The 26,730-nt window shown below is 40.2% G+C and overlaps 1 protein-coding gene across 10 annotated transcripts in view; it reads left to right on the top strand.

The window, feature by feature from the left end:
- Positions 1–26,730, top strand: part of ARHGAP12 (Rho GTPase activating protein 12) — a 73,585-nt gene that overhangs the window by 30,277 nt on the left and 16,578 nt on the right. For 6 of the 10 annotated variants that reach the window (XM_082193766.1, XM_082193769.1, XM_082193765.1 and 3 more), the window contains exons 3-5: positions 8,866–9,129; positions 13,125–13,265; positions 15,782–15,862. In XM_082193766.1, the coding sequence (XP_082049892.1) occupies positions 8,866–9,129; positions 13,125–13,265; positions 15,782–15,862 (486 nt within the window). The remainder of the gene's footprint in view (positions 1–8,865; positions 9,130–13,124; positions 13,266–15,781; positions 15,863–26,730) is intronic. The other 4 variants (XM_082193763.1, XM_082193771.1, XM_082193770.1 and 1 more) reach the window with 1 other exon arrangement.

Below are 26,730 nucleotides of genomic sequence, written 5' to 3'. Positions count from 1 at the left end.
GCTGAAGAGAGGGATCTGTGGTAAAGGTTAAGATAAAATCCTCAGTTAACCACATCCCTGGCTGTTATGGTTGCTGCCTCTTGGGTGCGTCCTTATGCAACCCCTAATCTACCTGCTATAAAACTTGCATAAAACGATTAAGCTGAAATGAATAACTTGACATATTAAATCTTCATCCCATGCTGGCCTAATATTGACCACTAATATAAAACATGCACAAAACAGACTCTGACTTTGGTAGAAATGGAACTGCTTTACAGATCATGGGTTTATGCAATTGCACTGCTTTGGTGTGGAGTAAATATGCAACACTGTTTCCCCTGCAAGTATTAACCGAAAACAAATATCTGTGAGTGACAGATAAGCAAAATCTCACACCACTAGTAGGAACTAAAACCCCCTACTTCTGATAGCTTGTGGTTCTGGGGCTTCATTTATAATAAAGTGATGAGTCATGTACAAACTCCAAGAGCATCATTAACCAGCACCATGCAAAGTTCATTCTGTGGGTTGCAGCTTTTGTTGCACTGGATATTCCCTGGTACAGTGGATTTAGGTGTGCCTAAGTTTAGATTGGCTATCTACTAACTTGTAGAGTACAGCTGATGAAATGGACAGGGTTTTTTATAGCATATTATTCACATTTTCATAGAACCTGCTATGATCGTGCTTGGTTTATTATGCTTCAGTTTTGCCTGAAAAAGAAGGATGTTGATTCCTGTATGTTTTGAATTCTTGGGATATACAGTGGTAGAATCTGCTTTAATTTTTGAGGGTAGGTGGGAGAATTCTTCCTGTGAAACCTGTGGAGGTTTTTGAGCCTTTATAGAGAACTATTCCCTGTATTATATTTGTCTTTGCCATGTTTTTTAAACCCTTGACTTCAACTCCTGAATTTGAATTTGTGACCTTTGGATGAAGAATGATGGAGAATTTTTTTGATGTCATTGCTTGGCTATTCACTGTACATGTGTACAGTCATACCTCATGTTACGGACGCTTCAGGTTACGTGTTTTCGGGTTATGGACCATGGGAAACCCAGAAACCAGAATGGGTTACTTCTGGGTTTTGGCACATGTGTAGAAGTGCTAAATTGCTCTTTGCGCATGTGCAGAAGTGCCGAATCGTGCCAGTGCCTGCACAAATGCAGCGCTTCGGGATGCAAACGCTGCGGGTTGTGGACGTGCCTCCGTCACGGATTACATCCGCAACCTGAGGTTCCACTGTATAAAGTTATAATAATCCTTTCTGGTTCAATTTCTGCTATGACAATTCTTCTAGAACCCCCCCCCCCCCATAATTCATGTAGCAACAAAGGCTAGTGGTGTTAGCCCTAGTGCTCTAGGCTAAGCTGTTGCATTCCGTTTTTTTCTCTTGTCCAAGACTTCAGCTCAAAGCAGACCAATTCAGGGCGATGTGGGCATCTTCAGAGCATGCCATGGAGCACCCAGCCTCTTCCAGTTTGCTTTTTTGAAATTGAGTGACTAGTTTTTTTGTTTTGTTTTGTTTGTTTGTTTGATTGATTGATTGATTGGAGGGGCATTTCCTTAGAATCATAGAATCATAGAATCATAGAGTTGGAAGAGACCACAAGGGCCATCGAGTCCAACCCCCTGCCAAGCAGGAAACACCATCAGAGCACTCCTGACATATGGTTGTCAAGCCTCTGCTTAAAGACCTCCAAAGTAGGAGACTCCACCACACTCCTTGGCAGCAAATTCCACTGTCGAACAGCTCTTACTGTCAGGAAGTTCTTCCTAATGTTTAGGTGGAATCTTCTTGGACTTCCGGAGGCGGCGCGAAGCAAGCAATGGCGGTCCTCTTTGCGCTGCGAAGAGGGGCTCCGCAGAAAAGGGTCGTTCGCTGCGGCAAAGCGACGACCCACTAAGAAAAACCACGAGCAGAGTGAGCTCGTGGCCGTGGGATCCGGCGGGCACCTAGAGCGACCCCCAAAACGAAGAAGGGACCCCGTAAGGGGCTCCGGAAGCGCGGAGGGGAAGCGGTGCTGTGGATTCATCGCTCTTTCTGCGGGAGTGAAGCCGCGCGGCTGTTGCGGATGAGCGCCGACCTTTCTTCCTTTTACATTGGATTACAAACCAACTACTCGTGAGTAAGATTTACTCAAAATTGGATTACAAATTTATGAATTTGGCTGAAAGCGGGAGGCGAGAAAAAGGAAGTCCGTCTCCCGAGGATGCTAGTGATCAAAAGCAAAGATTTGACAAGCTGGAAGCAGTGCGGAGAGATTTTAAAGTGAGACATCATACGTTCGGAAAAGTCGGAAACTGAAGCAGGCAAGTTACTTTTATTTCCTTGCTATTTTCTGTACCTTATTTGGGGACTTTCTCCTCTGCTGGACTTTTCTAAATTCTAAAGACTTTAAAACCCCCAGTCCCGGACTTGCAGTGGGACAAAAGGCTACTTTGCGGATACACTTATAAATTTGAAATGGACACTTAGAGGCATTACTGTTGGATACAATTAAACAACTGTACTTTGCACCTTTTAAGAAACTTATGGCAACACTGTGAGAGCTCTGCTAGAGGGAAAAGGTCTTTTCCAAGGATCATCGTTAATTTACTTAACTTAAGGAACTTTAATGGCGTCTGAAATTTTGTTTCTTCTTCCCTGAATTGCAACATTACTCCCTCTAGTGGAACTTGGGACTTACAATTTCCTGAGAACCAACTTTGCTTTGTCTTTCTGTGGTTAGATTGTTTACGCTTGCGCCTGCCTTTCTCATGAAACTTTTGACAGTCTGACCTTGAATCCAAAGACAGGTGTGGAATGAGCGACAGGGTAAAAACAAGAGCTGCGTCGAAGGCAGGGAAAGGCAAACTGACACAAACAACCCTGTTTTCTCAGGGACGTAGATCTTCAGTCCCTGCTGTTTTACAGACTGCACCCTCGCCAACAACACCAGCTGAAGAAGCTGAACAACCAATAGGTGAGGATATGGCATCTGGAGGATCTAACACTCTTTTAGAGGAAATGTTACAACAATTCGCAATTTTGAACAAAAAAGTGGATGATCAAACTGCAAAAATTGACTTAGCCACATCTTCAATTACCAAACTTTCGGAACAGGTGGCCAAGCATTCACAAGATATTGGAAACTTAAACGACGCAACATCTGAAAATCGAAAATTGGCGGAGGCTGCGATTGGAAAAGCAGAGGCTGCAGCCAAAGGAGTGGAGGAACTGAAAGGAGAGGTAAGACCGCTCCACAAACATATTACAGACCAGCAGGCCTACCTGTCTTTGGTGGAACTGCGAAACAGGGAAAATAACCTGAGATTACGCTCTATCCCAGAGATTGAGAAAGAGGATTTGACCGGCTTTTTAACGGCAGAATTTTCCAAATTCTGGGGTATAAACCAAGACACAGATTTCAAAATAACGACTGCATTTAGATTGGGAAGAGTCGTTGGGAAGGACAGGCCTAGAGACTGTTTGATTATTTTAAGGACTAAACAGGAGAGAGACAAGCTACTTGATTTACACTTCAATAAAGCACTTGTGATCCAGGATAGAAGAGCACAAATTTACAAAGATATCCCTAAACAATTACTGGATCTAAGAGCCAACTACACTGACCTAACCGGACTTTTGAGAGGTAACGGAATACCATACAGGTGGGAGTTCCCACAAGGCGTCTCATTTAAATACAAAGGAAAGAAGATAAAAATCAAAACGAAAGAGGATTGCCAGAAGTTCCTACACGATCACGGAGAAGACCTACAGAAAGGAGCAGCTATTTGGCCACCACCAGAGTCAGGGAAAGAGTTACCACCTTCGGACTCGGACAAAAAAGAGGACACCCCACAAGAGTAACAACAGATTGATACAAGATGTCTCTGCAGCTGTATAGTTGGAACATTAATGGCGCGAATTCCCCAGAAAAACGCAAACGGATCTTCCATATCCTAAAGAAAGAGAATTTGGATATAATTTGTTTGCAAGAAACCCATGTGACAAGGGTACACAGGAAGGTGTTAACAAATAAAAGATTAGGCCAAGAATTCATCTCATCAGACAGAGTCAAGAAGAGAGGCGTGGTGATTTACGCCAAAGAGACTCTTTCACCGAAACTTTTGTTTAAAGATGAACAAGGAAGAATCCTGGCTATTGAGATTTCGACCCAAGGAGAGAAAATTTTGATATTAGGAATTTATGCACCAAACGAGGGGAAATCAGAATTTTATAAGAAGCTGCATGAGACATTATTGGACTATCTGGACTATTCTAACATCATTATGATGGGAGACATGAATGGGGTTGTCTCTACTTTTATGGATAAGTCACAGAACCAGAATTTGACTAAAGATGGAAGACTACCAAAAACTTTCTTTGAACTAACTGACAATATGGATTTAATTGACTCATGGAGGACGAGAAACCCCCTAGGTAAAGAAGGAACTTTCTTTTCTGAGGCCCACCTGTCATGGACAAGGATCGACCAAATTTGGACAACTAGAGGGCTGGCACCTAAGACCACAAAAATAGAAATCTGCCCAAAGACTTGCTCCGACCATAACGCTCTGAAAATGGAAATGAGATTTGCTACTGCCGACTCCTTCAGATGGAAAATGAATGACAACCTGCTAAGAGATCAAGAGATTGTAAAGAAGGCCCAAAAAGCTTTAAAGGACTATTTTGAAATCAACTTGAACACCTCGGTGGAAAAAAGAACAATCTGGGACGCGAGCAAAGCTGTTATGAGAGGGTTTCTGATACAACAGAATACGATTAAGAAAAAACTCTGGAATGGTAAAAAGGACAAGATATTGGAGAAGATAAGAGACGGCGAGAAAAAATTAAGATTAAACCCAAAATCCAAAGAGACCTTAAGAGAAATTAAATTCCACCAGTCACAATATGCGCAACTGATTAACCAAGAAGTGGAATGGAGAATTAAACAAATGAAACAAAGATCATTTGAATCGGCGAATAAATGTGGGAAACTGCTAGCTTGGCAGTTGAAAAAGAGACAAAAATTAAACTACGTTACCAATCTAGAAGTTGAAGGAAAGAACATTCAGAAACCGGGAGAAATTAGAAAGTGTTTCCAGAAATACTTTAAAAAGCTGTATACACAAGGACCCGAGGATGTAACCGAGATAGAACAATTTTTGAAAGAAAATGGTCTTCCAGAAATATCTCAAGAGAAGAGATCAACCTTGAATTGTAAAATAACACAACAGGAAATCGAGGATGCCATTCAGAATATGCAGCTGGGCAAATCTCCAGGACCTGATGGACTTACCTCCAAGTATTATAGGACGTTAAAAGACTATTTGATACAACCACTAGAGGAGGTTTGTAACCAGATTATGGGGGGAGGGAAGGCACCAGATACGTGGAAAGAAGCATTCATCACATTGATACCTAAAGTGGAAACTGAAAAGACTCAACTTAAGAACTACCGTCCTATCTCACTCCTAAATGTGGATTATAAAATATTTGCGGATATTCTGGCCAACAGATTTAAAAAAGTATTAAATGAGATAATCCATAAAGACCAGGCCGGCTTTCTCCCAGGCAGACATTTGTTTGACAATACCAGGAACATTATTGATATCTTGGAACTTTTACAAACAAATATTAACACCAAAGCAGTATTGATCTTTATTGATGCGGAGAAGGCCTTTGATAACATTTCCTGGAAATTTATGAAGAAAAATTTGGAAGGGATGGGAGTGGGAAGGGGGTTTGAGAATGGAATAGAAGCAATCTATTCAGAACAAAAAGCTAAGTTGATAGTGAACAATGTGGTGACAGAAGAACTTCATATTGAAAAAGGAACACGACAGGGGTGCCCCCTATCCCCCTTATTGTTTATTTCAGTCCTGGAGGTTTTGCTGAACATGATAAGGGAGGATCGGCAGGTACAAGGAATACGGGTCGGAGCGAAACAATATAAACTGAAAGCATTTGCAGATGACCTGGTTTTAACACTACAGGAGCCAGAACCCAGTACAAAAAGAGTTTTAGAACTGATCCAGAAATTTGGTCGGGTGGCGGGTTTTAAGTTGAACAAGCAAAAAACTAAAGTCTTAGGGAAAAACTTGACGGCCATGGAAACAGAAGGGTTTCAGAAAGAGACAGAACTAAATATTGTTAAGAAAGTGAAATACCTGGGGGTCAATCTGTCTTCCAAGAATTTGAATCTATTTAAAGATAATTATGAGAAATGTTGGTTAGAAGTTAAAAAAGATTTAGAAATTTGGTCAAGACTGAAATTATCCTTGTTAGGCCGAATTGCAGCTATAAAGATGAACGTTTTGCCAAAGATGTTGTTTTTGTTTCAAGCCTTGCAGATTGTGGACAGAGGGGAATGCTTTGGAAAGTGGCAGAAGGACATTTCTAGGTTTGTCTGGCAGGGCAAAAAGCCCCGAATAAAGTTTAAGATATTAACTGACGCAAAAGAGAGAGGGGGGTTTGCCCTGCCGGACCTAAGGCTATACTATGAAGCGGCAGCCTTCTGCTGGATGAAAGATTGGATTCTATTAGAAAACACTGATGTCCTAGATCTGGAAGGCTTCAACAATTCGTTAGGTTGGCATGCGTATTTGTGGTATGACAAGGGTAAATCATATGGAATGTTTAAAAACCATATTGTCAGAAAAGCAATATATATGGTCTGGAAAAAATACAAAGACTTATTGGAAAGCAAAACTCCGAGGTGGATCTCACCAATAGAGGCCAAAGCTCGGAAAACAACCAATATGGAGGCTTATTGGCCGAAATATTGGGAAATAATAGAAAATATTGAAGGTAACTGGAGATTGCAGAGCTTTGAAAAACTAAAGGATAAGGTGCAAAATTGGCTGCATTATGCCCAAATTAATGAGGTTTTTAAGCTAGACAAAAAAACAGGTTTCCAGGTGGAAAAATCGAAACTTGAGACAGAGTTGCTTGAACCAAAGACCAAGTTATTATCGAGAATGTATAACTTGCTGCTTAAATGGAACACTCAAGATGAGACAGTTAAATCAGCAATGATAAAATGGGCTCAGGACATTGGTTATAATATTATGTCTGATGACTGGGAAAGGTTATGGACCACCGGTATGAAGTTTACTGCATGTAATGCTTTGAAAGAAAACATTATGAAAATGGTATACAGGTGGTACATGACCCCGGTTAAGCTAGCTAAGATTTACCATTTGTCCGATAACAAATGTTGGAAATGCAAGGAAGCTGAGGGAACATTCTTTCACCTCTGGTGGACCTGCCCAAGACTGAAGGCCTTCTGGGAAATGATCTATAATGAGTTAAAAAAGGTGTTTAAGTACACTTTTCCCAAGAAACCAGAGGCCTTCCTTCTGGGCATTGTCGGCCAGAAGGTGTCTAAAAAGGATAGAACTTTTTTTATGTATGCTACAACAGCAGCAAGAATTCTTATCGCTAAGCATTGGAAGACCCAAGATTTGCCCACACTGGAGGACTGGCACACGCAACTGATGAACTACATGGAATTAGCCGAGATGACTGCAAGGATTCGAGACTTGGGAGAAGAAGTAATGGAGGAGGACTGGAAAAAATTTAAAGACTATTTGCAAAAGTATTATAAGTTATATGAAACATAAGATGTCGTGTGATTGGGAATCTAGCCCCAGTAACAAAACTTAATTATTTATGAAATTTGACAAGATTTATGAAAGAATCAAGGTTTAAATGGGTAAAAACGATATTATGGTATATTGCTCAGAGTATATATTGATCAAGAGATTTAAATTTAAACTGTAATTGAAAATAGAAAGAAACATACGAAATAAGGATATAATTTGCTGATAAATTTATTGTTAAGAAATGCATTCTGCGAGGGATGGGGGAAGTCCAATGGAAATTTGAAATGAGTTATCGAAATGGTCGTGTTTTTCTTTTTCCTTTTTTTCTGGTCTTTTTTTTTCTTCTTACTTTTTGATCTCTTTGTTATTTCTGTAAAAAATGTAATAAAAATTATTATAAAAAAAAATAGGTGGAATCTTCTTTCTTGTAGTTTGGATCCATTGCTCCGTGTCCGCTTCTCCGGAGCAGCAGAAAACAACCTTTCTCCCTCCTCTATGTGACATCCTTTTATATATTTGAACATGGCTATCATATCTCCCCTTAACCTCCTCTTCTCCAGGCTAAACATGCCCAGCTCCCTTAGCCGTTCCTCATAAGGCATCGTTTCCAGGCCTTTGACCATTTTGGTTGCCCTCCTCTGGACACGTTCCAGTTTGTCAGTGTCCTTCTTGAATTGTGGTGCCCAGAACTGGACACAGTACTCCAGGTGAGGTCTGACCAGAGCAGAATACAGTGGCACTATTACTTCCCTTGATCTAGATGCTATACTCCTATTGATGCAGCCCAGAATTGCATTGGCTTTTTTAGCTGCCGCGTCCTTTGAGGTGGGGAGGTGTTGCCTTTTTCATGGTTGTCAGTTTTGGGATGTGTGTTCAAGAGTGCTGCATGTTGTTTTGAAGACACCGTTCTGAGCATTGGCTGGTTTTTCTTCTGTGAAATGGATATTTTGTAGATCTCCGAATAATGCCCCTGCACTCCAGAAGGTTGAAGGCCTCTGTCCAACACTATTTGTTTTAGATATAGTGTATGTACTGCCCTTGGAACCTTTGGGTTGAAGAGAAGAATGCAGATTTAACTAATTTAACTAAATCTCAGCCTCTTTAAATCCATTGGTTACCTTTTTCTTTTTTAGCAGCTCCAGTTTATTTGGCTGTTAAGGGTTGTAAAAATGTCTTGTGATGAGATATTCTTTGGAGTTTAACACATATTCTGATGTATACATTTTGCTGCAATGCTCTCAATGTTACTATCATAATATTTTAAGTAAAATGCAATTTCTTTTGTTGCAGCCAATCACACCACCAAGCCAAGGAAGGCCAGATTCACCAGTTTATGCTAATTTACAAGAACTGAAAATATCTCAGTCTGCACTCCCACCTTTACCTACAAGCCCTCCAATCCAAATTAATGGGGAATGGGAGACCCACAAAGATACTACAGGACGCTGTTACTATTACAACAAAGGAACACAAGAGAGAACCTGGAAACCCCCACGTTTCACTCGGGATCCAAGCATAAGTAAAGCAGACTCTGTGAATCAAGTAGATCAAGAGGTAAGTTTAATTGATGCTAACAGCACCCAGCAATGATGGACAAACTTCAGTTAAAGAAACCCAACCAACCAGTGGTTTTAATTTTCCCACCTCAGTTATGGAATTATTCTTTGAGTTTTTGTTTTAGTTTATTGAGGAGGATATCAGAGCCAAGTCTAATCAAATGGTCCTTGCTTAAAAGTCATGCAACAGAAGCGCTTGACCCTATTTCCCCCCCTTTAGGGAGCATCCCATCCTAGCCTGCAATGGTGACACATGTTTTCTCAGACCTTGTTCACATGTTGTGGGAAGCAAATTATGGCTTACTGGAACTGCATGAATGTGTGGGGTCCCAGTGAGGAGCTCCTATCTGAGCTAAGCCAAAGTTTGTCTTAGTATGTCATCAGGAGAGAGAGGTTAATCTCTCTTCTCACCAACCACCATCTTGTCCACAGCTCCTGGTTAGCAAGGAAAGAACTGAACCATTAGTTTTGGTTTGGATGACACACTCAGCAAAACCTTAGATTAGCTTTTCGCAAGAGAGGACTTAAAAAGACCCAAGAGGATCAAAGCAACTGGGATCTCTTCTGTGGGAGCACTCATGTTTGCACAGTCCCAGTTAGTTATAGTTTGGCTTGCAGTGACGTGTAAACGAAACCATAATGTAGTAAGAGCAGGGGAAAACCCTTCCCAGTTTTATTGATGGTTACATCTTTGACATGTTATTACTGCAAGAGCTTCTTGGTTTCATTCTCCATGGTCACTATGACTTTGAATTAGCTTCTTATGTCTAGTAGTATGTGTGGGTCTTCGCCAGATACTCTAAAAGCAATTTTTAGTGTTGTGACTGATGTGTCTTAACATTAGCAGAAAGAACAGAAGGCCTTAATTCTAATGAAATGTGTCTGTGTGTCCAGTCAATGTTTATGGGCTTGTTGGCAGGGGAAATATTGACAAGCATATGGAAAGCAAAAGGGAAGAGGTGGAACTGAGAAAAAAGATCTGTTAATAGCTTGAGGGGAGGGGGAATGTAAAAAGTATATTTATTGTCTAGAGCATTATTACTTTTGTGTGTATCCATGTGTGTGATACTTTTTCTTGCGCTTGTTTTAAGGTGGCATGCACTTGCCCTCCCCAGTTTTATTGACTGACATTTCTGCCTCTTCATTGTTTGTTGGGTTGGATTACTGGTATGTCATCTGATAATTTTAAAATAATTAAGCATTTTTAGTTTTGTTACCTTAGATTTAACAACATTAACTGATATCTTAAACCTAAGTTAACAAAATAAAGTTATTGAGGGTCTTTAATAAGAGATGTGATTCTCCTTGAATTAGATTTTATGTATTCATCACATGTTTTTGGAGTGCCCAGAACATCTTTCAAAATGTTTCAGGGTTCAACTGGATTTAAAAAAAAAAAACAAAACCTAAAATTGAGAATAAATCATAACCATTTCACTAAGTATCTGATATTTTCTCTCTGAAATGCCTTACTGGATATAGATTTTTTAAAATTAAAATGTATTTATATGCTGCTTTTATATAATTGTGCTCAAAGTGGCTCACAGAGTGAAGACATATCAATATTTGTATACAACAAATGTACAAATTTGTAAACATTTCATAAATTGACATTTATGTATACATTAGCTATAGTTAACAAACAAAAGTTTTTTCCTAAATGTATCAATTATTTTGAAATTTAGAACAATTATCATAAAACAAATACTTTTAGTTATCAAACCTTTCATTAATTCATATAACTAAAAATATAAAAAGCAAAATGCATAAATATCAAAATATTAAGCTTTTAAATAAATCACGTTCATCTATCAAAGCAGCAGCATTTCACTAAGTCAGCAGAAATTCCAGGTACATTAAATTCAGTTAAGATAAGAGTAGTAGAACACTTGATATTCTTCAGAGGTTCAGTAGTATGAAATTTTGAGGGGTTTCTTGATTTTTTACAGTATTGTTAAATGAATGTCCTGCTTATAGTGGTTGCTCTTCATATTTCAATTTCACTTGAAATTTTGATTGTGCCATAAGTAAAAGGTAAAGGGACCCCTGACCGGTAGGTCCAGTTGATGAAGACTCTGGGGTTGCGGCGCTCATCTCGCTTTACTGGCCGAGGGAGCCTGCGTTTTGTCCGCAGACAGCTTCCGGGTCATGTGGCCAGCATGACTAAGCCGCTTCTGGCAAACTAGAGCAGTGCATTGAAACTCCATTTACCTTCCCACTGGAGTGGTACCTATTTATCTACTTGCACTTGACCTGTTCTCAAACTGCTAGGTTGGCAGGAGTGCCATATGTAGATCTAGATAAAAATAGAGATATATATTCAGGCCTATTCCCAATGCTCCCCAGTGTAGAATTTTTCTTTTTCACAGCTTCTGCATACTGTGTTAACTTCTTCATAGCTACCCAGTATGACACCAAGGTCTTATTCTTGTCAGTCACTGGCAATTCAGATCCTATTAGCATATATGTGAAATTACGATTCTTTTTGTCCCAATGTGCCTATTTTCCATTTGCTATTTTACTTCTTGGTCACTCAGTTTAAATGTATCTTTTTGGAGTTCCCAGCAAACACTTTTTGTTTTAACCTCTTCTATCAGTTGGGTATCATCATAAGAACAGCCCTGCTGACCAACAACCCATCTAGTCATGCGTCTCACAGTGGCCAACCAGATCCCTATCACCTGGCAGGTTGACTACGTCACTACACATCCCTAACACTAGATAATTTATGAACAAGTTAAAAAGCACAGGCCCAAACACAGAACCCTGGGGCACTGAACTTACTATCCCTCTGGTGGGAGAACTGTCCATTTCTGCTTGCTGAGCAGTGAACATTCACAGGGAAAAATTGATAGGAAGACAGAATGATAAATATTAAATGTTTATGGATCACACTTTTCATAAAAATACTACATACATGCATAATTTTATTTGTATGTTGCCTTCCCACAGCTCAAACCATGTTCAAGGCGGCTTACAACATTAAAAGAATGCATAACTATGACATTTAAAAAATATACAACCAAACTGAACAATTTCCACATAAATCACAGGGTCTAAAATAAATATATAATAAACCAACAGCAATAACCCCACCAAACAATACCCCAGCCCAAGGGTATATCCCCAACATATGGTATACAATGTACAAAATTAGAGTAACTTTGATAAAAGCTTGTTGGGGAAGAGAAATTCGTTTCAAAGGACTTTCTGAGTAATGGATTCAATAGACGTCTGAAAGTAGGCAAGGGTTATTCCTCCCAAGCCTCTACTGCCAGGGAGTTACACAGGTCTCAGGACCTGCCACAGGAAAGACTCAGTCCTTCGTAAAGGCCAACTGAACCTCATAGGTGTGAAGAACCCACCAGAAGTTCCCTATCAGAGGATCTCAATTATTAAGCTGGAACATAAGGAATCAAGCAGTACTTGGGGGGCTTAAAGTGCTCTGGGCCAAAGTTGCTTAGGGGTTTGTGAGTTAACATAACCACATTTGTCCCTGACCCAGTAGTGATTGGCAGGCAGTGCAGTTCTCTCAACAAGTTGCCAGTAACCTGCAGGCTGGTTGTTGCACTGTGCCCAAGCTGGAGCTTCCAGATTAGATACTCCCATCCACTGCCTATTACCTGTAAGTGCCCACCTGCAACCACATTCTCATCAGAGCTCATAGTATGCTTCAATCTCTGTGGATCTTCTTTGTTTGCCTCAGACTTCAGTAGGACGTGTATTGTTCCTCTAATGTAATCTCAGCTAAAATTATTCTTTTTCAACTTTGAAATGCCCAAAAGGCATGTGAGTCTCACCTGACTAATCTCTTCCAAAAGCTTTCTGTTCAGTAATAACCTGACCTTTTCCCTTGGAAGTAGATTGTATTTCACTTTCTGCCTCTTAATTCATTTTTCATTTAAAGTTTTGACTTCTAATCAAGTTCTAACCTCTTCTAGAATTTGACCTAATATAAATTCTCAATACTTCTGTATGTTTGACCATTTATAGACTCTTTCATCACAAGAAAACTCCTACAGTTCTTGTAACAGCCAGTCAGATAGTCAGTATGGTTCTCCTCCCAAAGGGTGGTCAGAAGAGTTGGATGAACATGGCCAAACGCTATATACCAGTGACTATACTAAGGAAAAGGTACACACTTTTCTTCATCACGTATATTCTAAGCTAGTAGAAATTTAGTAAGTAAGAACTCATATAGGTGTGATTTTGTCATTGGTGGTGGAAAAGTATTGCTTAGTGACAGTTTCTTCCCACTCCCTTGAACATTTTTGTTTTTTGCTCATTTCTAGGCGCTTTTTTGTTTGGTCTCTAAGAAACTGCTCTTATATATTAGGACTGTACTGTGTTTAGCTTCTACTTTTCCTGCAAAAAAAAAATATGTTTAGAAATGTCATTCTACAGTCTTATATGTACTCTGTAGGTTTCTTATGTTGGATAGCAAATTTTTAAAGTTTTGAATATGTATTACCAACCTGGAGTCATGTTTGGCAAGTTATAAAGTTCAGTTAATTTTCTTATCTGTGGACTGCATAATATCTTATTATCAACAGCTGCTTTCCCTCCCTACTGTGTTATAGGTTTGTTTAACAAAAAGTAACTCTAAAAATGATGCTTGAAGGAGATGCAATTCTCCCCTTCATGCTGGAATAAACAGATTACTATCCTATTAATGTCATCTATAAAATTCAATATTTGAATTATGAGAAGCATAATGTTTAAAACTTCGGAGATTTCTGTATTAAATCATCATCGAAAACAACCATGTGCCAGGTCACACTAGCCACAAGGCAAGACAAACTACACTCACTATCTCCTCCTACAAAAGAGAGGAAAATGGCGACACACTCTGTCTCCAGAACCAAGGTCTCTTGCTCTGAAAGTGGAGAGTCTTGGGGACGGGGCTCTGCCATGTGCTGCCTTCAGAATAGAGCTCTATACTGCTGTTGTCGCCTTGGACAGATACTGGCTGTTTTGACTGTCCCCCTCTAGCAGTGCGAGTAGAAAAGAGAGCAAAAGCAAAATCTAGTTCCAGTGTGTGTGCCATTCTATTCAGACTCAGCAGACATTGTTCCCGCTTTTCATTCTGTTCCCCACCTCCCAAAATACTGTGAGAACAAGCTGTGCTGCATTTGAATGATGGATATATCTGAAGAGCTATGTGAGAGACTGAGTTCTGAGATACTGCTTAGATCAGGGACTCCTGTGGATTTCCCTCTTTCCTCTCCTCCAAAGCCTTGTTCTGTTTAGATGCAGTGTGTTCAGTGGGGGGCGGTTGTTGTTGTTGTTTGCTTGGTTATAACTATTCAGGTAGTGGAGAATTGCCTTCAGTTATAATAGTTGGGCATTTAGCCTACAGTAAACTGTTCTTCCACTAAAAAGAATGAAATGTACATCCAAATTTCCTTTACTATGTTAAGCAAGATTAAGTTTTCCTAGTACTATATGATAGTCATGAGTCACAACGCTGCACCTAAAAACACCATTACAGACAATAAGACTTCTAAATCAATGCACTTAGGATCATATCCTTTGGAAAACTATTGTTAATTGTATGTCCTAATGTGTGGTGTGTGTGTGTGTGTGTGTGTGTGTGTGTGACAGAGAGAATGAATTTTACTTTACTTTAACTTCAGTGAAGAACTTGGTCCTCTGTTGAATTGCATACCTTGTGGAGCTCTTCTTGATTGCGGAAGCATTCCACTTGACTCTTGGGAGTATGGGAATGCCTTGTGTTACAACAAGAATATGTAGAAGCTAGACAGTTATGCCTTTGTGGACAAGTGGGTGATTTTTTTATTTTGGTGTACTGCTTAGTGCCTCCTGATTTCTGGTATTCTCCTGAAGGAGGTTAAGCTCAGTAAAACTTGGTATGATTTTGTTCTTTTCATGTTCTTAAGAAAAAGTGTCTATTCAGGATTGTGTAACACGGCTAGTTATGCCTTTAACTGTGAATTGTTCTGAAGCATGCACTCCTTAAAATGCTTGTTACCTTAAAATGCTGTGGGATAGGGGTTCTAGTAAAAAATATATATACTATGGAAAAATAAAGTTAGCCCACCTCATATAGAGTTCTTGCCTAAGGCAGAAGAGTTTCACATGCAAAATAACCCTATTTTGAATAAAATAACAATATGGCTCTTTTTAGAATGTCTTCAAAAATGGAGCTGCTATAGTTGACAGTAGGGAGAAGAACCAGTTTTATGTTGTAAAAAAGCTGCTGTTCTTATTTAGAAACCATGGGACTTAAATGTGTATAAAGCAGAATTTTAAATCATTACAATTATTATTTCTTACAATATAAATTGTGACAACATAATACTGTGTACTATACATTTATTATAGTTCCAGGTATGTGACCAAAAATGCTTTGAACGGACAGCCATATTTCAGGAATACTCTAGTTCTGGGCTTCCTGGACTAAGCAGGGGTTGGGCTGGATGGCCTTTTAACACCCCCTCCCTATTCTCGGGTGTGATTCCACGGGTCTTTATAACCCACTCTGGCTATATAAAAACAGAGGTTTTCTGTCTGTGTGTTTGGAGGGGGCTCAGAATCTGAAGTATTTCTGTTCTCCCATTTGACATATTTATATATTAAAGATCTGGGGTTTTTTGTATTAAGTGTTTTATTAACTTTTGTTTCTGTAGTGGATAAAGCATGTTGATGAACAAGGTCGGCCATACTACTACAATGCAGATGGATCCCGGTCAGAATGGGCACTGCCAAAAGTGAGTAACCAAAGGAAAACAATGTTTCCAGCTTCCACCAAAAGCTGTATCTTGCTGCAATTCATCCCAAAACACATGGTTTTTTATATCTCTGGAATAGGTGTTGATGTGTACTCTGCTATTTGGCAATCCTCTTGAAACCGATTTTGCAAAAAACAAAAATCTTGTTGGGCCAGAACTTAGGCACGCCCACATTCAGTAAGAATATCCCCAGGCATAGTGGGAACCCAAGATTTTAAAGAATTTTTTAAAAAAGTATTATTCCCCACCTCCCTTCCAGGTCCACTGAGGACTGAACATGTTTGCTAACATTAAGTTAGTTGAGAAAGAAAACCAGAAGAGAGGGTGAAAATGGAACTGACGGGAAGCTGTGAGTGAACTGAAAGATGGGGCTGAAGCAGCCCAGGAGATTTCCAGACCCTGCTGATCAGCTGGCAGGAGAGGCTATAACTGAGAGAGAATGCAAGGAACACATATGGGGTGAGGAGGAGGAGAGTGGGAGGTAGAAGGTTGTATCTCAGCATCTGTTCCTTGGCCGCATTTACCTTCATTTCTCTCCTCTCTTTCCCCCTCCAAGAGATTGTGAAAGAAGATTGAGAAAGTGTCAGTTAGAGGCAATCATTTCAATGTCTGGGTGGGTCACTTCCTAGTTCACAATGGGAAACTATTTTAAAATGTCTCCAAGGACAGAAGTGAAAGTCACCCATAGAAATCCAAGACTTAATGCGGCAGGAATTTGACACCTGCTTATCTGCCCCCCCCCCACAAGGTAGTAGCTAGAAGGAGAGTCACTGCTCTTTGTAACTCATTGCTTATTTTGTGTGAAATATTTTTCTTTCTTTCTTTTAAACAAACTTGCTAATGCAAAAGCTGCTAATGCACCTCGTTGTTTGCAAATTGCCTGTTAGGAAGGGCAGTTGCTGGGAGAGTGTAGTTCATGACTGTCCTGCAGTGCAGTTAACTGAATACTGCAAATTAGTCTCTGATTGGCTTGTAACAGTCCTGTATTTTTGTCTAGAGGCATTCTAGGTTGAGCTGATACTGTGAAAGCAACTCACAACAACCCTGCAGTATTTCCCCATTGCTTTTATACCTGAGTTGGAGATTGAGCTGAGAGTAGTATACAACAAGTCTGCAGTGCTTATTATTAGAGAGAGGTGGTTGTACTCTGAACTTTGGGCAGCTGTGCAATGTAGTCCACTGTTAATACCGCAGGCCAAAGCTGTGCATTGGCTGGCCAGGGCAAATTCAGCACTCATATGCATGTTGAAGCCACATGCTCTACTGATGTGTATGTGCACTGGTTGAACATCAGTTATTGCTGCTTTTTAAAACGTCACATGAAATAAGATCCAAGTTAGAACAGGGAGTTTGGGCTTTGATGCTAACCTTTTTCCAACCCTTTCAGCTGCACCCTCAGATGACACAAATACACTGTAACATTTTGTTGAAGAGTCCCAGTTATTATTTGTAATCTCTCCCCCCACCCACACACATAAGTGGACAAACACCTTGAAATAAGGCCATTGACTCTGTAAAGAGCTGCTTTTCAGCAAAACCATAAGCAAAGGGAACAGTCATACGGTATCCCATACAGTAAGCGGTCTTAAATTATGAAAGGTAAAGGGACCCCTGACCATTAGGGGTCCGACTCTGGGGTTGCGGCGCTCATCTCACTTTATTGGCTGAGGGAGCCGGCGTACAGCTTCCGGGTCATGTGGCCAGCATGACTAAGCCGCTTCTGGCGAACCAGAGCAGTGCATGGAAAATAGGAATTGGCAAATGTGCTTATGGATTCATTGAGATGTTGGGAGAATTGTGTTTCCTTTGCCTCTGTGATCCTAGAGGTGATGAAGCTGACTCATTCTTAAATGAAGTTAAAAGATTTGGAACTAACTTCAGAGCATGCATACTCTCTTCTCACATTTTTCCAGCATATTGATGCATCCATAATTACAGTGCAGGAAGGTCTGTTTTAGAAGAACATCACGGGGACGTGAGAATGTTAATTTGAAGAACATTGAGTGGCAAAGCTGTTCCAAATTTAAGAAAAGGCATGAGAGAGGTCTCTGACAGACAAAAGAATGCAGGAAACAATTGAAAACTTTGGGCTTTATATGCCATTGTTTTCAAAATATGGCCCCAAATACTTCAAGGCATTGGATACGTCTGCTTTCAGAGTTTGTGCTTCAATCCTTTGCCATTAAAATATTTGACATCAATGTGCATAGCAGTTTGCAAGGCCAGGCCTTTCCACTGGAAGCCTTGTACAGCATAGACCATGTTCTAGGCCAGAATTTTTTTCCCCCAGCCCTATAATTGCAGAACAGTTACATCTTGTTTTTAGAAGATGAGCTTAGATTTTGGTGTGTTTTACTGATATGTGTATTGAGGATACAATTTGGCTCAATTTTGATATGATTGTATAGTTTTATCATTAGCAAAAGGCTGGAATTTCACGCATGTAAGCATAGTTGGTCATAAGTCAAACCATTTTGTTAAATATCTGGTTTTGGGGAAAGGGGCACAATGTTTAAATTTTGTAGAATAACACTTTAAGTTATTTAGTTACACTCCATCTCTAGGTATCTCCTATCATTCAGAACTGTTTATATTCAGACATGGAACTAAACCATGCTCCTCCAGTCCATTTTCTAGGTCCATATCCCAGTCTTTTACCTCTTCACATGCATCTTTGGTTCATTGGTTTTGATTCTGTCCAAAATGCTGAATATGAGCTTTGGAAATAAATATGTGTCACTCTGGGAAGCTTACCCTGGGCTGCCTAACAGCAGACACCATGCAACAGGTTCAACCTCAGTGTTGGCCAAAGAGCTCTTCATTTCTGAAAAGCACATTGGTCATTTTTGTGCAGAGCTTCCTTGTATTGTGACGAAATATTGTCATGCTACTGCACTTGGGACTACTAGGATCGATGCCACTTGTTGTGTAGGTGATGAGAGTCAGTCAGTCAGTCAAGTTTATTGCTTAGAGCCAAAGGCTGCTGCAATGTATGCAACATCGTTCAATAAAATATATACTAGTTTGATACAAAAACTTGAAACATTTACTTTATCAAAACATAACCTAATCTGCACAAAGCTATAGAAACTCCTTAATATACAAATTGAAACATTAGACAATAAAATTTATAAGCTAAAATCACCACGGGGCCACTAATATATTCATCAATCTTTATTACGGTCCAGAGACCCAACAAATCGTTACAAAGCAATGCACAATTCATACAGCCTACCTCCAGGTTAAACAAGCATTTTGTTCAAAAGATAGGGATCACTGGTTCTTGCAACCACAGATAAAAACTTTGCCACTGCTGATATTCTAGCATTTGTCCGATCTGCCAATAGGAACCTGACATAGTGAGCCTCTGATTTTCCCAGGAAAGGTACCAGCAAGGGTAATATCAGTTCAGCCCTGGCTTGCTCATATTTTGCACAGTGCAGCAAAATATGTTTTATGGAATCGATGTCTTGGGCACACGAGCAAAGTCTGTCCTGGTAGGGAACTCCTCTCAACCTGCCATCCAACACTGCAGAAGGAAAGATGTTTAGTCTGGCTTTGGTGAAAAGCCTTTGATAATTTGGTTCTGTCAGGTTTTTAATGTAAGGTGTTAACTTAAAGACATGCCCATACACTAATATATTAAAAAATGAAACTCAATATATATAGGGGCTGATTTTCTTTGACAAACTGCTGTGTGTGTGTGTTGTTTTTTTTAAGTGATAAAGGACTGGATTTTTCACTTAATGATACTGGCAGATCTTAATTTGGATATTTTTTCTGACATTTGTGGCGCTCTTCTTAATGCCTATAGCTTCCTTGAATTCAGTACTAGGTTTGGGGAACTCAAAATTCTTCATCAGGCTCTACAACTAACTCACTGAGGTATGATACACATAAGCTAGATATCTCTGTCTTCCCTGTCATGTCCTTTCACCTTATCCTAGACAAGGCAGACTTGGAGAGGAATAAGGAATGAACCAAGTTCTTTGTTTCTAGCCTGAGATGAGAGCCAGAAGGAATACTCAGCATGCAACGTAGCTGCCAACTTTAGTCTACAACCAAATGTACTGGATCAATTAATGCAAGAAAAACACTTAAGTGATTTGATTGGGGAAGGGGTGGAAATCAGTTATGCCACATACATCTAGGATTATTATCCATTTCCCCCTCATGCTAATTTACAGACAGACTTGACTATTTTTATCTGCTTATTAATAACAGAGATGAATGCTAGGGAAGGTTCCAGGAATATCAATACTGTCACATTCTGTGCTATCTGCATTGGAATGAGAAGACTTCTAATGTTAATTCTGATACTTTGTATTTGTTTGTTACCAGTGGATTTGGGAATGAATTTGGAAAATTAAGAGTCAAGGAATAGCAGAAAAATCTTCATGCACCTTTGTAGAAATGTTGGAACAGCAATCCATTATTTTACATGGAAGTGCCGTGTAATATTTTAGATTTAGTAAACAAATTTTTATCATAGTGGTACCTCAAGAATGGTACTCTGGAGGGAAAGGGTTTATAGAGGGGCTTGGCTTGTACCACAGTAGGATTATGTTGACCTATGATACCAGCCTAATGGAATTGGACTAAAATGGCTCTGAATAGACTGGAAAATAATATGTAAGCCATGGTATCAACTTTTTCTGCTGTAAAAAATATCAGCTGCCACTCCTGTCTTTTACTATTTGTAGCATCAGGAAAGCCTGCTATAAAAGAGCCTTCCTATTTTTGTTAAACTGTACTCCAAAACATATGAGTTGCATAGTTATTCAATTCATATATTGCCTACTTGGACCAATGTAATTAAGCCCAGTATGACACTAGTGTCTTTCTGTGGGGCCTTACTACAGATTTGATTAATTGATTCGGTAAGTATTGCATGGGCAGGAGGCATCTTTTGTGTGTACTGTAGGCTCATATACGGTCTACCTTCTGCAGCCATTCACAGCAGAGGGAGAGGATTAGCTGAGGGGGAAAACGGAGGGAAATTCAAACCCCACCTACCGCAGACAGGTGAGTCACGGGTGCTTACCCCATGATTTATGCAATGCCAAAAACAGAGTCATCTGTAAAATAATAGCCCTCCCCCTTGCAATTCTTAATCTGGCTACTTTATCAGAAAACTACAGAATAAAAATAGGCTTCACCTTTCTTATTCACCTTCCTACAAACAAAAACATAGCACATGACTCCCAAGAGTAATTTCATTTGTTAATTTTGACTAAGATAGCTATTCTATAACGTCGTGTGCGCATCTTTCCTCATATGACTGGTTCTGTTTCCTCCACTCCCCCACTCCAACTCCTTAACCAAAAGTTTTTAGGCATGAATAACAGTGTAAGTGGCATTGCATGGGTTGAATTAATTCACAGACTGTTACTACCCATTTCAGCATGATTTGGAATCCATACGGACACATGGGGTATCTCTTATCGCCTAAGCAAATTGATTGTAACTGGCAAAGCAAGACCAGTAATATTACTGTGTCAGTTCATAGTAAACATATACTGTTTCATACATAGCCTCAGCAATCCTTAAAACAGTCCTGTAAAAAAACCAAAACCAGTTCTTTAAAATACTGTTCCCACATTACAGACTGAAGGCTGGAATTGAGAGGTGGTGACTTGCTTAAGACCATCTAGTGAAGTCATGGCTCAACTCAGATGAATTGGAGCCTCCCACTTTACTATACTATGATACACCTTCTGTGTTGACGCATCACTGGGATTTTGTATTTGAAATACTTCCTTGACAGTCAAACCTTCTAATTGCATCCATCCTGTCAGTTGCTGCTCTCTAGCACATGCCAATGTTCCCTTAAGAGTGGCAGTGCCATCATATCATCTCCATCCCTTCCAGTTCGACACCTGTTCAGATAATAGGACTTGCGCATCTTGACAAAATATAGTCTTCATGTAGTTCAGTTACCTTACTTAGTATTCTACATTATGTATTATTTTAGGGTGTGTGCTGTTGAAGTAACAAGGTTTTTTTAAAACACACAAACACAAAAAGCTCAGCTGTCCCAGTTTTACTGCTTCTCAAAGCAGACAGGTTTTATATTATAAAAACCCATAAGCAGGCATGCTCTGTCTGTGTAGAGATAGCACTTGACCATTAAACCGAAGACTTAAGGCAATCTTCACTTCTGATCACTACAAATGAGGACAAAACTGGTATAGTTAGAAACATGGGATTGCTCTGCGGCAACTTCACCCGTCCAAACTCAGAGAAGTTGACAATGAAACTGTACTTTTAAAATGGGCAGAAAACTCCACTGTACATTGAGCAGAAAAGAGCTTTGAAAATGTACCTGCAATTGAGAGGATGAAGGTTTCCAAAGAGCCCTCATTTAGTTCTGGAGTTCCCTCTGGTTTCTTTTCCAGTTGCTTTCTTTTTGTGAAGGTGAACTGCTCAGCATGTGGCAGCTGTAGTGTAACCCCTCGCCCTCCCAAAGTAACCAGGCCGTATGAGTAGTCTGGATATATTCTGGGATGTGGTCTCTGTTGCCTTATTTCAGAAACGTTATGTGCCTGTCCTGTTCATGAAGTTGAGAGGAATAGGTATCTCTCTTTCTCTTCTGTATTGTTTCATCCTTTCATAATGTTAATGGGTTGGATCTCAAGTTCCCATAAGTGGAAATTCACTCACATGCTGCTGCTGCTCCTGCGTGAAGAAGGGGGAAGGAATAAATTTTTGCTGATTCTTCCTGTTTTGGAGCATTGTGGGACCTTCCAAAACTACCTTCCAACCCAGTCTATTTCAGTGTAGTGAATAGTGGTACTTCTCTAGAGATTTTTCAGAAAATTATTTGAGAGAACTGTAAATTATATGCAGTTTTACTTAGAAAGGATGCTTTAGGAAAAGCATGAGTGTGTCTGGATTGATTTTTGCAGTAGTGTTGCTGGGTATTAATAAAAGATTTTGCCTGAAGTTATGCCACAGGGGAGAGTCCTCCAATCAAAGAATTCAAGAGAAGAAATGGTTGAGAGCGAAAACAAAGTTAAAATTCATACAACTCTGAGAGGGCATTTTCATTTGTGGCACTTAAACTATGGAATAGTGTTTTCCTCCTCCCTGAATAGCTTGGTCTCCTCTTTGCCTGCTTCAAATTCTTTTTTGTTGTTATTATCTTCATCCAAAGATCACAGGACTGTTCACAACATGAAAGTGCAAAATGAGAACACAAAATACATAACAAAAACAAACCAATAACTCTCCTCCCTCCAACACATTTTAAAGGACATAGAATGTTAATCAGCCAAAGCCAAAGAGAAAGAGAAACATTCCACAAATAGGGAACCACTGCAGAAAAGGCCCATTCTCGTGTTGCCATCCTCTGGACCTCTCTTAGAGGAGGCACACATGATCATAGGATGATGATCACAGGCTCTTGATTATTTAAACAGGCACTTAAAACCATTTTATAATGACAGCATTTTTAAAAAGTCAGAGCCTATGATTATATGGATTTTAGTTTGCTATCTCTGGACATTATTAATATCATTTTTTACACTCTTTGTTTTGCTGTTAGGATCAATATAATGTATACATATTTTTATTTTATAAGAAACGTTGTGTATATCTTATCATAAAAAGGTGGGTTATAATTGCTAACTTAATAAATGTAATACTTTCCAGTAACATGCAAGTTAACATAGAAAACCTCAATTGATTCTAATTTCTCTACTGTGCATGTAAAAAAATAATTACTGATTGTTCTCTGGCCAAATATGGGAGTGTTTTCAGCATTTTCAGCTTGCCTTGCCTTTCCCTGCACATATTTAATGGCAAAGAAACCTCCCTTCACAATTTAGAATTCTGTTTATATAGCATTCTAATACAGATTTGAGTTTTCCCATGTGTGTGGTTGTGCATTCAAAATAACAACATCCCCACACAAGAGAGAGGATCAGCAGGCTTGGGCTATGTGTGTGTGCACCCTGGAGGTTTGCAAAATACATGCAGACACACAAAATCTGAAAGGAAAACTCCAAGGGAACAAAACCCCTAAGGGAGAAAGTGGCTTATGAATGCCCCGGGAGCATAGTTCACCTTTAATACTGCAGCTCAGACTCTTAGGAGCACTGGTTCTCAAACTTTTTTTCTCTGGGCCACACCTTCTTAATAAAAATTTGCTCATAGCACACCAATTTTTTAAATTGATAAATACACTGGAAAACAAAAAGAAACAACTCTCAGCAGTGCTTGATTTTGAAAAACTATCTATCCATATTCTGCAAATTAAAATATTATTTTTATACTAATACTATGCTTCTTCCTCTTCTTTCTTTGGCAATCACTCGTAGCCGAGTAAGATGGTCTTCCATAAACATGGTTTTAAAAGTGAGTCCGTGAGTGACTGTGGAGGCCAGTTCTGGATCCACACGTCCTTCCACAGTGGGGATGTAGGTTTCCAGGCAGGAGTTGATCACTGTGAGGGTTTGCCAAGTGTGCCTTCCTCTTAGCGCGTTTCTCCCCTTCATCCTGAGTTTGAGCATCTTCAAAACCCATGACGCCTTTTGGTAAAGGCTGTTCTCCAATTAAAGTGCTTGCAGGCCAGTGTTTCCTAGTTGCTCTACTATGCTATGCTATGCTGAAATGTCTACCATATTTTTCGCCCTATAGGACGCACCGGCACATAGGACGCACCTAGTTTTTTTTGGGGGGGGAAATCAAGGGAAAATTTTTTATTTCCCCCTCAGGTTTGCACAGCCATCCCCAAGCTAGAAGAGGGAGATGGAGCGCTCCGTCTCCCTCTTCTGCCTTCAGGGACAGCATCCGCCACCCCGCTATCCCCCGAGCTTGTGGGGCTGGCGGGGGGGGGGGAGAAGCAAGCTTGCTCCCCCCCCATCCAGCCTCCAGATCAGGTCGGGGAATAACGGGGTGGCGGCACTCCGCCTCCCTGCCAGCCCCCGAGCTTGTGGGGCTGGCAGGGGGGAGAAGCAAGCTTGCTTCTCCCCCCCCCCGCCAGCCTCCAGATCAAGTCAGGGAATAGTGGGGTGGCGGCGCTGCGCCTCCCCGCTGGCCCCCGAGCTTTTGGGCTGCAGGCTGCTGCCCACAAGCCTTGCGAGCCCGCGGGACATCCCGCCGGGCTTGCAAGACTTGCGGATAGCTTCCTGAAGCCTGCATTCGCCCCATAGGACGCACACACATTTCCCCTTCATTTTTGGAGGGGAAAAAGTGTGTCCTATAGGGCGAAAAATACGGTAAATGTTTTTTTGATTGTCCTTGAATCTTCCTGCCACTCTTGCTGTCCTCTGCTGTAGTATAGTTCACTGTTATAGGTTGGGATCTTGTGCTGAGAGAGTAACTTCCAGTAGCCCTATACATTAGTTCACTTTTAAAACAGTGGTACCTTGGGTTACAAACACTTCGGGTTACAGACTCCGCTAATCCGGAAGTAGTACCTTGGGTTAAGAACTTTACCTCAGGAATGAGAACAGAAATCGTGCCAGCAGTGGAAGGCCCCATTAGCTAAAGTGGTACCTCAGGTTAAGGACGGTTTCAGGTTAAGAATGGACCTCCGGAACGAATTAAGTTCGTAACCACAGCTACCACTGTATTGAACAATTGTGGCAGTGGGGGCGAGGTTACATAAATCCCCTCCCCACTTCTTCCCAGGTCAAATTAAATACTTAATTGCATGGAAAATCATCATGTTCCATTGGTTTATCAGTGTTTCTCAAACTTGGTTCCCCAGACTACAACTTCCACAATCCCTAGCTAGAAGGACCAGTGTTCAGGGATGATAGGAGTTGTAGTCCAGCAACAGCTAGGGAACCAAGTTTTAGAAATACTGATTTAGACTGAGACCAGTTTAGGGTTGCCATATTTTGAAGAGGGGAAAAAAGGACGCTATGACGACTCTCATTTTAAATACCCCTATTATATGTAGGCTATAGAAGCTGTGATATGTTGCTGAGGGGGGCAGGTGAAGAGGAAAGCAAGTCTTAAACTACTGGTTAATGTCTGTGTCTCATCCAGAAATTATAGCCAGAGACATTTTGGCAAATATAAAAAATCCACCCCGACAGAAATTTTACCCCTGAAAAAGAGGACACATGGCAACGCTAACAGTTGCACTTTTTAAATGTTCAAAAACTTTTAAGACATTGGGCTACATTCAGTGAAGCCATCCTGACAACAGACATATTGAGACTAGTTGTCACGGCTGCCTTAAGTCCATTGATTTCATTGGATTTACTCTGACGTAAGACTTCCTTGGATGCAACCTGTAGCATGTGAAGTAAGACCCAAGTTACTCCTTTCTTTGAGGCTAGCTTTGTTTTTGTTTTTTGTGATAATTTTTATTCATTAGGTAACAACAACAGACTGAGCAAGACATCCTGACATACAAAAGAGTTAGGAAGGTGGCTGGGCACAGAAGAAGAGAAGGGGAAGAGAGTTAGGGAGGGAAGGGGATTCTGTTTAAATTGCTGCATTACTCTTTGTTAGATTACGTTGCGATTTTAGGTTTCTGCCCTGAAATTGCTTCTTCCAAATCATCCCTTCAACTAAGTTGCTTAAACAGGGTGGTTTATTGAGGCTTTTCCCACTAATTTAGATATGTTTATATACAAGGGGTGTGCAACTTAGTCACCAGTTAAGGGCCATATCTGAAATTTATATTAGCTAAAGGACTGCACCATGCATGTTTAAAGGGCATTGAATGAATGTAATTGTACATAAGTAAATGGCAGGTGCCTCCTACAGCTGCACAGGAGAAACTGCACTACTTGCTGCTACTTAAGCTACTACCTTCAAATATGAAAAGCTGCTAGGCCTTGATGTAGACGTAGCAATTGCTAAAGTTGGTTGACTGGCTTCCTTGC

The sequence above is a fragment of the Podarcis vaucheri genome, assembly GCF_965113315.1.
Source record: "Podarcis vaucheri genome assembly, chromosome: 12".
In the NCBI taxonomy this organism is placed as follows: Eukaryota; Metazoa; Chordata; class Lepidosauria; order Squamata; family Lacertidae; genus Podarcis; species Podarcis vaucheri.
This window is presented reverse-complemented; position numbering and strand designations above follow the sequence as displayed.